General features: G+C 52.1%; 2 protein-coding genes across 51 annotated transcripts in view; one reads left to right on the top strand and one right to left on the bottom strand.

The window, feature by feature from the left end:
- RALGPS1 (Ral GEF with PH domain and SH3 binding motif 1) overlaps positions 1 to 14,681 on the top strand; it is a 309,385-nt gene that overhangs the window by 174,892 nt on the left and 119,812 nt on the right. The window lies entirely within an intron of this gene.
- The window catches only part of ANGPTL2 (angiopoietin like 2), a 35,421-nt gene continuing 20,928 nt past the window's right edge, over positions 189 to 14,681 (bottom strand). The window contains exons 3-5 of the mRNA XM_070595512.1: positions 6,454 to 6,647; positions 4,399 to 4,669; positions 189 to 2,001 (exon numbers count right to left, since the gene is read on the bottom strand). Of these exons, the coding sequence (XP_070451613.1) occupies positions 1,802 to 2,001; positions 4,399 to 4,669; positions 6,454 to 6,647 (665 nt within the window). The 3' untranslated portion in view covers positions 189 to 1,801. The remainder of the gene's footprint in view (positions 2,002 to 4,398; positions 4,670 to 6,453; positions 6,648 to 14,681) is intronic.

Consider the following 14,681-nt stretch of genomic DNA (forward strand, 5'->3'; position numbering starts at 1 on the left):
GTCGCGGCCTGAGGTACTGCCATGGGACTCCTGAGGGCATAGGTGGAAACCAAAGATAGGGAGAGTGGGATTTACGTGGTTTTAGTGTGTGTGTCCCTGGTGCTGAATCTCTTCCTGGTTTTACTTAAAGAGGCTCTGATACAAGAGGTCCCAGGAAGGCATTCTAAAACAATAACAGACAGTGTGGATACATCCAAATAGCACTGATGGCTTTTATTGCAGATTTGTGTCATTACAAGGATAACCTGGGAATATATTAAGAAAAAAACAAACCCTCCCTTTTATATACACAAAACATGCTACATGGTACATTTTGTGAGAATGCTGAGGTAATAGGCACACACGGACATGGACAGTACCAAGTGTTCCAACATCTCGCACACCCCAGCCTACACGCCCCCCTGGGGAGGGTCTCACCTTCTGGACTCATCTCTTGTCCCTGCTTGGCAGTAGTCCTGGCAGTACTGAGTCTGACACTTTGTGGCCAACAGGACTCAGAAAGCCACCATGCTGCAATTCACCCACCAAGGGGTCCGGTGGCCCCTGGTCGTTCAGTGACTCACAAGAAGTCGCCAGTTCTCGTTTTTGTGGCTCCTGTTCTCCAGGGAAGTGTAGTTTGGGGATGAGATGCGGACTCTAGTCGGCCTGAGAGCATGGGACCTTTGGTCTGTAGCCATTTGTGGGCCCCAACGATCGGATGATGACTTCTTTTCAACTGAATATCTCCTGGGCAAGGTAGGTTATTATTTCTGTGAAGGTTAAAATGACACATAGGCTAAAGTGTGAATGGAAAATACAAAACTGAGAATACGTTATCTGTGTGGCCGGCAGTTAGCTTTTGGGCCTGGCCTTCCCTTTCCTGACCAGAAACCTAGAGCCCAGACTGTCTTCTACTCAGAGGCTGAGGAATCGTGCCTGGAAAGAAAGGACGGTGCAACAGAAAAGGTAAGAAGTAGGCAGGCAAGGAGCAGAGAAGAGCAGAAAAGTTGCCTCGAACCACAGCGAGGGCCCAGGACTGATCACAGGAGGCACTGACTGAGTTGAATTGAATGAACAAGCAAGTGGATGGATGGATGGTGAAAAAGTCCTGAGAATGGGGAGAAGTACAGAAATGGAAAGTGAAGGGGATTTTGACATTTGATTAGGTGCGCAAAGGAGTTCTTAAGTGAGGAAGGAAACGCTGTGTGAGCAAATAGCATTGTAGATGTCCCTGGAAGAATCCAGGCACACGGATGCCAAGGGTTCTTTGGATTGGAGCTACACAGTCTGTGATCTGCTCTTAGACTCAGGGAGCACAACATGCATGAAATGCTTTTCTCCTAAGAGCAAAGCTGTCGTTAACAGCTTCAACATCTGAGAATTGAGAATATGTGTATTTAGGTATATAAGGCAACCCTGTATATGTATCTAGATATATGACGTATGGTATATATCTAAATGCATATATATGTGGTATACACACAAGTGCACAAGGTCGGCTCATACACGTGTATATTATGAAGGTATTTTGCAGTTGTATTTTTATTGTAAGGGCTTAATTTATTTAAAGAAAGACTTATCTGCAGTCCTGTCCAGTCTGGAAAAGTGATGGGCTGTCTGGCGTGAAGGGGAGTAGTAGGGACAGAGAATACTGTATCGATTTAGTTCCGTTATCTGCCGCGGTGACTTGGGAAGACAGAATGCAACGTCCTGGGCCTCCCGGCCCCAGGGTGCACTGGCGAGGAGTTGCTCTTTGTGCTGGGGCCGGTGTGCCGGGGCAGGCTCCTGGCAATGGCCACGAGAGGTCAGGAGGGGAGCTGGCTTAGTGGAAGGTGTTGGGGTTGGGCCGGATCATCATCACCACTTTCTTGAGCGAGTAGGAGCCTCCTCGGAACTCAGCCCAGTAGACTCCGTCCTGGTAGCGGCTCCGGTAATGGCCCCCACGGTACCAGACCCCATTGAGGTTGGAGTGGGCGCAGGCGTTGTACCACCAGCCTCCCTTCTGGTAGTGAGCACAGTTTCCTGCAGGAGAGAAGGGAGTGAGAAGGTCTCAGGGAGGAGGCAGTTTTACCTGTGTCCTCCATCTGCTCGGGGACTTCAGCAGGACCCTCTCTAGGGGGCCTCTGGAACAAGAAGTGCTTGAGAGGTGGACCAGGCTTCAGACCTGCCCAGACGTGCCTGACTAAGGAGCTGTGTGACCTTGGGCAAGTGACTTAACCTTGCTGAGCCACTGAATTCAGGATAAAGGCATTGCCTCCTGCCCAGGACTGCTGTGGGAATTGAATGAGGGCACATATTCAAGCCCTTGGCCCAGGATGTGGTGCAGAGGAAGCGCCTGGGGAGGACTCCACCTCGTAGGTTTGAATAGAAAATGGAACTGACCTGAGGTGGCAGGGAGAGGGCCAAAGGGTTTTTCTTAGGAATTTTTTTAAGATCAAGAGTCTTTGACGAATGACAAAGGAAGTGTTTAAGATGAAATGCTCCTCTATTCCTCCCCAGCCTGTATTCCAGCCAAATATGTTTTTCTTATTATTTCACACAAGAAAGATATTTTCGTAAAACATTTGGCGCTATCACATCGTGCTGTTTCGCTGCCAGGGACACACAGTTCGGAACGGCAGTAAAAGTGCGGGCAAGGTGTGAGCCCGCCTGCAGGACATCACCCTTCCCAGGAAGGAGGAGGAGCCTCTGTTCACTCTGGCTGCTCTTAGTTAAAGGGGGGTCCCCAGTTTCCTGATCAGGCCTAGGAAGCGGACCCCGGCCTCGGGGAAGGGCTGCCTGAGTCAAGTTTGTGGGCTGGGAGGCCCAATTGGGGCAGGTGGCCCTCCTCCCGCTGAGGCCTTGGGATGAGGTGAGGAGGCAGCAGGCTGAGGGGAGACTCAGCCCCAGGCACCCTGTAGTCCCCGCAGCCCAGGCTGTCCCAGAGTTTTTCTCGAGCTCCTCTGGGCTGTGATGCGAGGCCACAAGGACCAAGTGGCAGTGTTGGATGTGGAGAGTACATCAGCCAGCCTCCCATCTGCGGGTGGAGGCCCCCATAAGCTTGCCCTGCACGCCTTCCAGGGACAAGGAGCTCACTTCCTCACCGTCCACAGAACATGCTGCTGGACGGGCCTGATGGTTGGGGTGCTAGAACAGTCTTCTCCCAGCTCTCCAGGAGGACCCCAGGAAATGCTGTAGCAGCCCCCGTGTCCCCAGAGTCAGACTAACTTTGAGGGTCAGCTTCCTGCCCTGATCTTCTGGAAGCCTCGGCAGCCCTCACCTAAGACAACACTGACTCCTCAGGGACCCCTCAGCAAGGTCCGTTTAGTGCCTGTGACAGGGAGAGTGTGTGCGTGTCCCCAGTGTTGTGAGAACAGTCTGCTGGAGTGTGGCTGCCGTGGGCACCTGGAGTGAGGACCTCCCTCTCCGTATGTAGGTGGCAGGGCTTGCCTGAAGTGCCGGTTGTTCCTGAGACGCCCCTCGGAGGGGAGGGAGTGGCCTTCAGACCAGGACTAAATGGGGAGCAGGGGCAGGAGGGGCCAGGTCTACCCAGGAGACCAGACAGCCTTGGCCTGGAGGTGGGGTCGGCCTCAGGGAGGAGCTAGGCCTCTCTGACTTTGCCAGCTTGTTAGGGCCCAGAGGCCATCATCTCAAGAAACTGGGTGTGGGGCCTTGGGAGGCATGAGCTGTGGGGGGTTATTGTCTGGGCTCAAGGCTGGACTGTATCTGTGCTTATAATTTTCTGTTTTCTCCCTTGTTTTTTATTTGATAAAGACTTCTTAGTAAAGGCTTGGATTTGAGGCTTGTGAATTTGGACAAATCACTTAATCTCTCCTATCTCGTTTCCTCTTAAGAGCTCACTTACAGCGCTGCGTTAACAGTGCATGACAATAATGGTAACCACAGGGAGAGCCCGCGACATGGAGCCCTACCAGCCAAGTCCCCGACCAGGTCTGTGCTCTCTGACCTTCTCACCACCCTGCCAGGCAGATTGTCTTCGTTTCCAGCTGTGGAAACTGAGGCCCAGAGAGACTAAGCAGCTTGCCCAAGGACACATGGCTGGTAGAGGTGGGGCCGGCACTGTTACCCAGGGTGTATGGCCCAGAGCCCATGGAGTTATGTAGCCTTGACCTGGTGCCCCAGGCAGAGGTGATACATATGTGCAGCCCAGCACAATGTCTGGCTTGGCCCAGAGTGGCCCTCAAAGGTGTAATTTGTATACCTCTTTACCTTTCCCTTTCTGTAAGTGCCGTTCTGACCCAGCTTTGCGAAGGGGATCTGTGGGCAGTGGCTAGAGGAGTGGACCTTCAGGGGGTGGGAACAGGGTCAGGCAGCTAGACCCTGGGATCTTCCTGTTTTCAGGCCCTGCAGTCAGGGGCTCTGGCTTTGGCTGGCCTCTTTTCCGTGCCCTGCCCCTGGGTTTGACTCCACTGGTCCTACCTGTGTAGACATCATGGTCTCTGTCCAGGGTGGTGAACTGCTTGCCGTTGTGCCAGGTGAAGGAGTCACCAGCGTTGCCATGGTAGCGCCCCAGCCGCAGCTTGTAATACTCGCTCTCAGGCTCCAGGCGGAAGCTGGCATATTCCGCGAAGACCTTGCGGCCAGACCAGTCCTCCATGGTCACCAGCAGTTTGTAGTTGCCTTGGTTTGTCAGCCAGTAAATGTTCTCCAGGCCCAGCCAGTACTCGCCGTCAATGTTCCCAAACCCTTGCTGGGGAAAACGCGGAAGAGCATTAGAGGAATATGCAGTGCCGTCAGCCAGCAGGGCTTGGCTGCTGGATGCTCAGCCCCGGACAGAGGGGCCCAGAGACATCAGAGCACAAGGCAGGCCTGGGTTCAAATCCCTCCTCCCCCACTTGGCGGGGACTTGATGGGTCAGTTTGCCTGTCTGAGCCTCAATCATGCATCATTCAAGACTGTTTAGAGAGTGCCTGCTGCGTGCTGGGCGTTGTGTGAATGTGGGGGGCGCTGTTACCTTCTCTGCAGGGTTGCCGTGGGGACACATGTAATATGGTAAATGGAGCGCCCAGCACGCAGTAGGTGTGCGACAGGAGTTCCTTGGACAAATCCCTTACCTTCTCTGGGCTTCAGTTTCCTTCTCTGGGGATGGGCTGTGTGTGTGGGTCCCATGAAACTCTAAAGCACCAGACAGGTGTGAGCTGTGACAAATGTCTGGCTCCCTCCTATGTCTGAAGTCCAGTCATTTTGTTATTGTTTGCACATGTAGTTTTTGGGAGTCATCAGCTGAGCAGCGACCACTGAAGTCTTGAAAATGGATGGATTCGTTAAGAATAAGAGCAGCCAGTATTTAGCGAGCAGTTGTGGTGTACCGTCATGGCACTGTTATCAGGACTTCACATAGGTTATTTTATTAACCCTCATGCCAACCCTGAGAGCTAGGTACTGTTACTATCCTCCCTAGAATGGGTGAATTGAGGCCCAGAGAGGTGAGCCAGGATCTGACCCAAGAACCCGGGCTTCACCGCTTGCTCTACTGCCTCTAAGCAAGAGAACATGGAAAGGAAGAGGGAAGGGTTACGGGGCAAATCTTCAGGAGCCTCTCAATTAGGAGGCCGAGGAGAGAAAGAAGAAAGCAAAGACCCAGGCTAGTCAGGAGGTGGGCTGGAGGGCAACCAGGACACGAAGGGTCGCACAGCAGAGCCTCGTGCAGAAGGCGTCCTGGCCAAGGGAGTTTGAAGGCTTTGCAGGTGTCAGAGGCCTGGCTTCCAGTCCCCACTCTGCCACTTCCCAGCCGTGCAACCCTGGGGAGATATTTCACTTTTTCATCTGTACACTGGGTATCCCTCCTAGGGTTGAAGTGAGATTAAATGAGGTCGTGAACGGAAGCCCTCAGTGTGGCACCTGGCGTGTGGCAGGCCCTTGGGGAACTGAGCTGCTCTCGTGTCCTTCCTACCACCTCTTTGTTCAGAAGAGGGAGGGAGGTGTGCGGCTGAGCCCTAGCAGCCTTTCCTACTATAAGGATGAGCATTCAGCTCCCTGGGCATTGGAGCCCAGGGCACGAGCCCTGGAATTAGGACCCAAATATCCCTGAAGTTCTCATAATAGGCCCTTTGGGAGATTCTCCCAGGGCCTGGGGGCCTTGGGACTTCTCCCTTCTAGGCTGTGATAACAGGTCTTCCCCCAAGGAAGCCCCAGCTGGGAGTAAGATGCTCCCCACACTCGGGCCAGGGTGCAGGACCACCCCACACCAGCATATCTAAATTGTCTCCCCGTCTGTGGGGCTTCTGTAGTCTGGACTCCTGACTTGTGTCCTCAGCAGGCAGTGCCTGGCAGGGAAGGAGCTGCTGGTCCTCACCATCCTTGGTGGGTTTGCAAAAATGGCCCTGTTAGTGCCCTTCTCGCTCAGGTGTTTGCTGTTTGGGGCCGCCCAGGCCCTGACAGGTCAGCGCGCACCTGCCCTCTGAGTGGCTCTTGTATTGGCCTCTTGGGGTGGGCTGGTCGCCTGTGGGCAGCAGACTGCCCAGCAGCTCTCACCTTGTATGTCTCCCAGTTCCGGAAGAAGTTGACGGAGCCATCCAGGCGCCTCTGGATGACGGTCCAACCCCCAGGGTCGTGTCTCTGGTCGCACCACACTTGCATGAGGCGGTTGGTGTTCTCTGGCTTCACCAGGTAGATGGAGCTGGTGTCGTGGCCATCCTCCAGGGCCTGCAGGCAGTCTCTCCACGGGCCTGGGGACAGAGGTGCACACGTCACAGACCTCCCTGCCTCCTGGCCACGAGTCACTTCTCCCCCCACCCCTCAACCCTGGCTGCACCCCAAGCACCCACAACCCCTGGCTGGTCCCCAGCTGGGAGCCACAGGCCTGCAGTGTGAGGGAACTGATTTTGGTTTTGCAAGTTTGAGAAATAATGATATAAAGACAAGAGCCCAGGGCTGGGGGTCAGGATGCCTGGGTTCCAAGGCCACTTCCCCCCCCGCCCCCCAACTCCCTCACGGTGTGACTTGGGCAGGCTTCATTACCTCTCCAAGCCTGCAGTTTCCCTGGCTTGTAGAAGGGAGACCATATTTACCTCGTTCGAGGTTGTAAGGGTCGCTGGGATCATTTATTTGTATGGAGTTCCTGCAGTGACTTTTTTCTTTTAAGTTGGTTATATTGGCAAAAAGAGACGTGTGCCTGCCGAGTGCAGCAGCATTCCTCAGCACGGTGCGGGCCCGCGGCTGTGCCTCAGGCAGTGAGGTGGGTCCTCTGCTTCCTCAGTACTGTGGGCTGAAGTCGGCTGGCGCCACCTCAATTCGGACTCCGTGATTGCCTTGTTAGGGACAGGGCTTGGTGACAATTGCTGCAGTTTTTAGTAAATGAACTTCCACGGAGTCACAGGGGCCCAAGCAGTGCCCAGAGTTTGGCTGTGGAGCCAGAGATTTCAGGATATTTCTGGGATTCAGACACATCTTTGGGCGGGTGGGGAGGGGGCAAGTTCCTTTTCGGCTCCAGCCGTGTGTGTTTCAAAGGAAGCTCACTGAGGGTCCGATGCTCGGAGCTCACACGTTGGGGTGGTTCTGTAGGCAGGTCCATGAACTTAAAGGATGGCCCCTGGGACACACTCCAGTCCCCGGCTCTCGTCTGAAACTGAGACCAGAGGGCTTCTGTGGTCCTCTGTGACTTCGCTGCGCTTTGACTGCCGGTCACAAGGAGTGGGTGTTGCTGGCAGTCTGAAGAGCTCCCGTAGGTCTTGCACCACCCCCACCCCCACCTCGCCTGGTGGTTTCCTGTGTTTGGATGTGGTCACTTCAGCGAGAAGGTACAAACTCGAGTCACCAAGATCCAAAGAAGCTGGGTTCTTCAGAAGGTTTCAAGACCTAGCCATTGAACTACGTATTTTAAAATGAGTAAAATCACCACACTTTGCTTCAGCTTCTCTTCAAAATGTTCCCCAAACTGTGAATGGTTAAGATCAAAAGTGCTAAGAAAATTCTGTCTTGTTCTTTCTATTAATTTGTATGTTTACGCGACAAGTATTGAGTGAGTCCCAGCCCAGGCAGGTAGCGTGCTGTGCAGCCAAAGCCCGGGGCGGGGTGGGCGCCGCGCTGATGCGCAGCAGGGGAGGTGCTGACCTCGCCAGCCTCCTCTCCACGGGAGTTCCTGTGGCGGCCTGTCCTTTCCCTTCTGCGTGTGGGCAGGCATCGGTGGCAGGTGTAGTCAGCTTCTCTGTGTAGATCAAACCTCTCGAACGCCTTCCTGGCTGGTGGTTGGGCTTAACTAGCCCACACGTGATGGTTAAACAGGGACAGTTTGGGCCTTTTGGACTTCATTAGACATCTCAGGTGGGCTTTTTCTGAGACCTTGCGGCTGTGTTTGAGCATTCCCATCTGGAACTTCATGGGAGGACAGGAGCTGTCTGGCTCACCCCACTGTCCCCACTGCCCAAGACGCCACTGAGAAAAAAGGTCGGCGTGGGTGCTTACAGCTGACAGTCAACCAGGGGTTCCGCCTCCGTCCTTCAGGGAGAGTCTTCTCGCCCATTTACCAGTTCACCAGCCCGCTTCCCCCCAGGGGATGGGGCAGGACCCCAAGCACCCACCAGTAGCAGATGTGGCACAAGCAGCTGCTTCCTTCTTTGCCTCGTGCCTCTTCCGTCCTGGGAAGGGGAGGCCCGACCTCCAGAAAGAGCATTCATGAAGGAGAAAAAGGTTTTGGTTGTGTTCGGCCCACAGCCCCAGGGACTCAGGCAGAGAATGGGAGTCTGTCCCCGACAGCTGGAGCAGAGCATGCTGCGGGCGTGGGAGGCCTCCCAGCTCTCTACCGAGTCAGAGGCCCAGGAGAGGCCGCTTGATGCGAATGCTGGTGATGGAAGATCCCCCAGAAGCCTGCAGAAAAACACCCACTGAAAACAAGCCGCCAGACCTCTGACTGCAGAGCCACCACGGGGCTCCTGTGGAGTTCTCAGACGGAAGGAAGGTGCCATGCGGGGAGATTGGAGGCCAGGGGGGAGTGGAAGGTCAGCCTCACGGCTTCCAGCCTGAGGTGCTTGTGTGGGTGCCATCAATGCTTTCAGCTTTCCCTTTGACATTTGTGCAAAGGGCTCTTTTTAAAAGGGAAGCGCTTAAAAATGTTTGGGGTCATCAGTCCCTTTAAGAATTGGGGGGAAGCTCTAGACCTCTATTCAGAAAAATGCACAGACTCACACAGTTTTGCTTATAATTTCAGAAGGCTAATGGACCCCCAAACCCCAGGTTATGAACCCCTAGCTCCAAGAGAGTAGTAGTAATAATATCGCTAGCCAGCATGTACTGAGCGTTTGCTATGGGCCCATCCGTGTACTTACACACCCCCTCCTCCTGACACTCCTACAAGGTGGGTAGTCGTCTCCCCATTTTACACATGAGCAAACTGGAGACTGGTGGGTGACACCCCTGAGGTCCCATGGCTGGTAAGGGGCAGACCTGGTATCCGAACCCAGGTGGTCTGGGTGGTCCAGAGCACACACTCTGAAGCTCTCCCCTTTTTCCCCAACCAGAGTGAATGCAAGGGTCGGGGGCCCAGGCTGACTCATCTTTGTGTCCCTAGCACTATTTTTAATCATTGCCAGTGGGCCAGGTTAAAAAAATTAAAATTTACACTTCTTCCTTGTCGAGGTGTTATACCTTTTTTGTCTTCATTGATTTGTTTTTCTTCTATGCTTACCTTTTTGTGTCCTTTACCCCCCTTTCAACTATTTTAGTGTCTTTTATGATGTAGAAGAAATTTTCGTCTCCTTTTTTTTAAAGGCAAATCTGGCAGTTCTTTCTTTTTAAGGCTTTTAGATACGCCATGCTTTCTAGAATCATGGAGTGGGTATGAAATGGTATACAAGTGGTTAGTATTTTCTGCTGTTACAAAACAAATCTCGCTATGTCTCCTGCGCCCGCACTGGGCAAGGTGCTTTGCATGATGCCCGTTAGCTTCCATCAGGAACCACCTTCCCCAACCATGCTCCCTCAGAAACCCTTGCAGAGCTCTAGCAAACCTCCTGCATTCACACACTTTCCCTTTTCTTACGTTAAGGCACCCGTGGGAAAGGTCAGAAACTTAAATGATGGATGAAAATTAATCAGGAGAAACTTAGCATTGAAAAGTTGGCAGCAGTAAAATGATCAAGTAGCAGGAAATGGCAGCAGTGAGTTTATTATGTGGCTCTGTTAAAGTGGTTGAGTCAAAACGTCCTACTCTGATGAGAAGTCTGTAACTGTTATGTGTATAGTGTCATTGTGGAGGGCAGGCGACATGTCTGACTTTGATCGAGGAATCTATGGAAGAAGTATGGGGCTGGGGACAGGACCCCAAACTGAGAGTCTGGAGCCCTCAGCTCAAATGTTGGTGGCCTCACCTCCTCACAGTGTGACTTTGAGCAGGTCCTCATTGAGCCTCAGTTTCTTCTTCTGTAAACGGGGGGAAAGACCCTGCCTGTTCTGGGGGTCCCACCCACACAGGAGCAACCACCTGGCCGAACAGGGCCCCACCAGGGAGGCTTCTCTCTTTTTCTTTCCTTTGATGGATGAAAGCTGATAGTTTCGAAGTTGTCCACTCCCTACTGTCTACCCTGTCACAAACAAGTTACTGTATTTGCTTTTGAGTTTCCAAGACTAAATGTAAGATTGTTTACTGATAGATGTTTTCCACAAAGGCATATTTTGAAAGTCAGAACTTCAGTGGAGAGGCCACAAAGATATATGTTGAAATGGAGAATGGAAATCTTTTTTGTCAATGAAACTGCATTTGCAGTGTGCAGAGGGCAGAGCCCTCCCTTTGGAACAGTGCGAAGTGCCCAGGCCCTATTTCACTTGGCTCCCCTTCTGTAAGGGCAGCTCTGCCCGGCGCACCCGGCCAACACTAACTCTGCAGCACCAAGGCTCCCAGTGGAGTGAGCGCCCCGACCTCATCTCTGTAAAGACCATATTTACACTCAGTAGAGCTGTAGCCAGAACATTCCACGTGAAGGGAAGTGCAGCCGCCATGGCTGAGCTGAGCTGAGCCTGCGAGGTGCTCTACAGAAGCAGCACAGGGTGTAGAAGGCATGTGGGACCTGGAGCCTGGAGGCCTCCAGAGAAGGGATGTTGGCAATGGGAACACAAGGCATATAGGTCTTGGGCCACCAAACCCCGATACTGAAACTGATAAGTGTCGCGGGTGATCAGGTTTGGCTGCCTAAGTCCCTTCTTCGCTTCCTTCCTCCTCTCTGGCGATTTTGACAGAGGGATCAGGCATACAAGGAACCCACCGCCCAGGAAACTAGGAACCACTTATTGATGGCTGACCCAGTTCTCGACATCCCTGATGCAGGCCCTTTCTGGTAAAGCTGAGCTGGAGCCTGCAGCCAGGCCAGACCTAAGTGTGACTTCCTAGTCACACTCTCTGCGGGTCTGGGGCACACCAACTTCAGCCTGCCTTGCCCACCCAAGCCCCAGTGGAGAAATGGGCACACCACTGTTAACTTTCAGTGCAGCCACCCCTCCTCCTTGGGGAACTCGGCCCTATGGATATGTGACCAAGCTGACTGGCGGCTCCCCTTGAGGCCGGGAGCTCAGAAGTGGGTAGACAGCGGGGCCTGTGTGGGCGGGAGGGGTGCCTCTTCTCCCCAGCTGCGCCTGCGGCACTGGGAGAGGAGCAGAGTCCTTCCGGGCTGTGAGCTGGACTGGACCACGCTTCAGGCCAGCAGTCTGACAGGCCTCTTTCCCCGCTCAGCCCAGGTCTCAGGAACTGACCACTGAGTCTGGGTCTAGGCGTCTTTGCCAGAAGCATCTCTACCGCCAGCAGTTTCACCACAAACATTTTCCCACCCAACTAATTGCCCATAAAGGCAATTTTGTTGTAAAAGATAACATAACTGGTTGACAGTTTAGTTTCACTTGGTTATAAATAGGCATCCTCTCTTAATGAAGGAAGGCATTTTAGTGAAAAAAAGAGAAAAAAAAGTGCGATACCAAACAAGCAGATGAATCAACAAGCAAAAAAAAAGGTGCAACACTATGAATGAAAGACTCGGAAGACAAAGTGCTCAGGTAACAGTCCACGAGTGACATCAGTTCTTTGCACAGTATTGCCGTGAATCTACACACATTTACGTCTTCAAATATTTGTGTTCAAATATTTTGCATTTTCATTTTTTGCAGTCTTTTCAATTTTGCTATGAATTTTTAATGTTTCATTGTGTCCTTTTTAATGTCTCTATTTTTTGTTATTTTATTTTTTATGGCAAAATTGCCTTATAGCCAATTAGTTGTGCCACGAAAATGCTTGCAGCAAAGGTGTTTAGTGAAAACACACAGTACGCCTGAGGCCTCACAGAGGACGCTGTGGCCCCACAGAGGAGCACGTGGCCTGTGGGCACTGTTCTGGGGGTGTTTTAGTCCATACGTGGGCACTGGGGAGAGGCTTCTGTGATATCACCAAGACGCACTCTGCTCTTGGCTGAGAACTAATGCTGTTTTCAGTTATTCTCGCTGATGGTCTGTATCTAAAAAGTCTTTTTGCCACTCCCTGAAGCATTTTTCTGATAGGAGAAATGACTAGTCGTTGAAATCGGACCTGGAGTTTCCTCCTCAAATTCGTGCATCTAAGAGCCAGGGCACGTGGAGGGCTTAGGTGTGAGGCCTGCCCTCCAGCCTCAGGACTCGCTGGGCATCCGGTGAGGGCGGGAGAGCAGGCGCCTGGGGAGGCTGTGGTGAGGACCAATTCTATGTGCTGCTCAAGGCTCCTTTATCCAGAAGGCTTGGGAAAATAATATTTTGGTTATGAACATATACATGCTATGTCAGGCACCACTTTTCAGTGAACCAGAGTACAAAACAATAACCTAAACACAGGAGCGACTGGTCCGTTCCCAGAGGTGTCTCGGGTTCCTGCAGGGCCTCAGAGTTCACATCCTGAATACCATTTCTGGTCCTCCTGGGGAAAGGGTCCAAATGCTCCCGCCCACTTTCAGCCAGCTTTATGTCCTTGGATGACGGGCTCAGCGCCTGGGGCCGACAAGCTTTTCAGAAGTTTATGAAAGTGTTTGAGGGCTAAAAAAATTTATTGGCTCTAAAATATGAAAAGAAAGCTGCAAAATCAAAATTTATAAGTATATAATTAAATTTCTACAAAGTGTAACATCTTGTCAAGTTCAGTAATTGTTAAATTTAGTCTTCATAAAAATGTTATTACTTTCGAAAACAATTTGTAGGTTAGATTTTTCTCACTTCTCAAGAATTCTTGAGCATGCCTGTGTTTGCCGAGAAGGCAGAGCCAACCATAAATTAATTGCGTTACTCTTGGCCAAATGGTTTCAAGAGCAAAATTATTAAAATTCTTTCAAAAGTTTTAGAGAAAAAGTTATATTAGATGTGTGAGGCGGGTGCATTTCAGTATACTTGATACACTCCGAAGCCTCGCAAATGAGAGCTCCCAGGGGCCTTGAGGAGCCCAAAGGGGATCCTCTTGCTGCCTCCTTTGACCTCAGGATAAACAGACATTGCAGGGGTGCTGCCCAGAGAACACTTTCAAAAGCGTTGTGCCCACTTCTGGGTTTCCATCGGTACCCTCGGGCAGGAGGAAAAACAGGGACTTTAAAGCAATTTAAAAAAGAGGTTAGACCAGGAAGGGCTGTGGGGGCTCACCATAGGCAGAGGTGAGCGGCTCACTGTGGCTCCCGGGACGGGTGGCAGTGAAGCCCTGGGGTTCCCAGGTGCAGTGGTGAGTGGCGCCCGAGGCTGCCTGGGTGTGAGGGTGCTCACTGCGGCTGGGGGTGGCAGTGCACCGAGGCGCCCTGGGTGCTGCGATGAGAATGAGCAACACTCTCTGAGTCCAGAGGTTGGTGGTGCTGTTCTGCAGGCCCGTCATGGAAGAGCTTATCAGACCTGATCGCCATCCACAGACACTGCACAGGTGGCCACCCTATTAACCCTTTCCAAAAAAGAGAATCAGCTATTGGCTTGTTCTTAGAAAACCTATGTTGGCTTTCACTGATCACCTTTTAGTTTTCCAAGTGCTCACAAACCTCTGTTGATAATGTTTTCTATAATTTTACTGGGACTTGACCACAAGCCAATTAGTATGTAATTTCTACTATTTCACCCTTTTTCTCTTCTGAAGCCAGGACAGTTGCCCAGAATCAAGCCTGGTCTTCATGATTTCTTGATGATTGCTGGCAGTGGTTCTGAGAACCCATCTGAAAGGCCCTCAGCCCTCCTCATCACCTACTCCAGGAAGTCTTCCCCAGCCCCAGAAGACCTACTTAATCCTCCTCAGGGTTCCCAGAATGCCTAATATGTTTCTCTCTACTGGCACGTCCTAAGAACGAGGACTGCCTTGCATCTAGAGCCTTTCATCCGCCAAGTGCTTTACGTGCTCTTTCATCGCATGCTCAGGAGCCCCTGCAACCGTGAGGAAACTAAGGCTGAGAGAGAGCACACGCCGGAAGGGGCAGGATCTGGCAGTAGAGCTCCGCTCTGCCTCCCGAGTCCTGATTCTTTCTACTGCACTGTGCTGGGGCCATCCCACCATGTTAGGATCGCTGGGGGTCTGTCTCCCCACCGGCCTGTGGGCTCCTTCCAGGCAGGAACCTCCTCAGGGCAGTGATTATGTGTTGCCAGTCTAGCACCCAGAGTCACTTAGTGTCCCACATGCCTTCCTCCATCTCCATCTTCTCACCACCGTGAGGTGTATTCCCTTGGTCATCTTCACTCTGTTTTTTCCATTTAGAGAACGAATAATAATAAGTCCATCTGGAAACAGGATCCCTACAACA

This window comes from Equus przewalskii, chromosome 26 (genome assembly GCF_037783145.1).
Source record: "Equus przewalskii isolate Varuska chromosome 26, EquPr2, whole genome shotgun sequence".
NCBI lineage: Eukaryota > Metazoa > Chordata > Mammalia > Perissodactyla > Equidae > Equus > Equus przewalskii.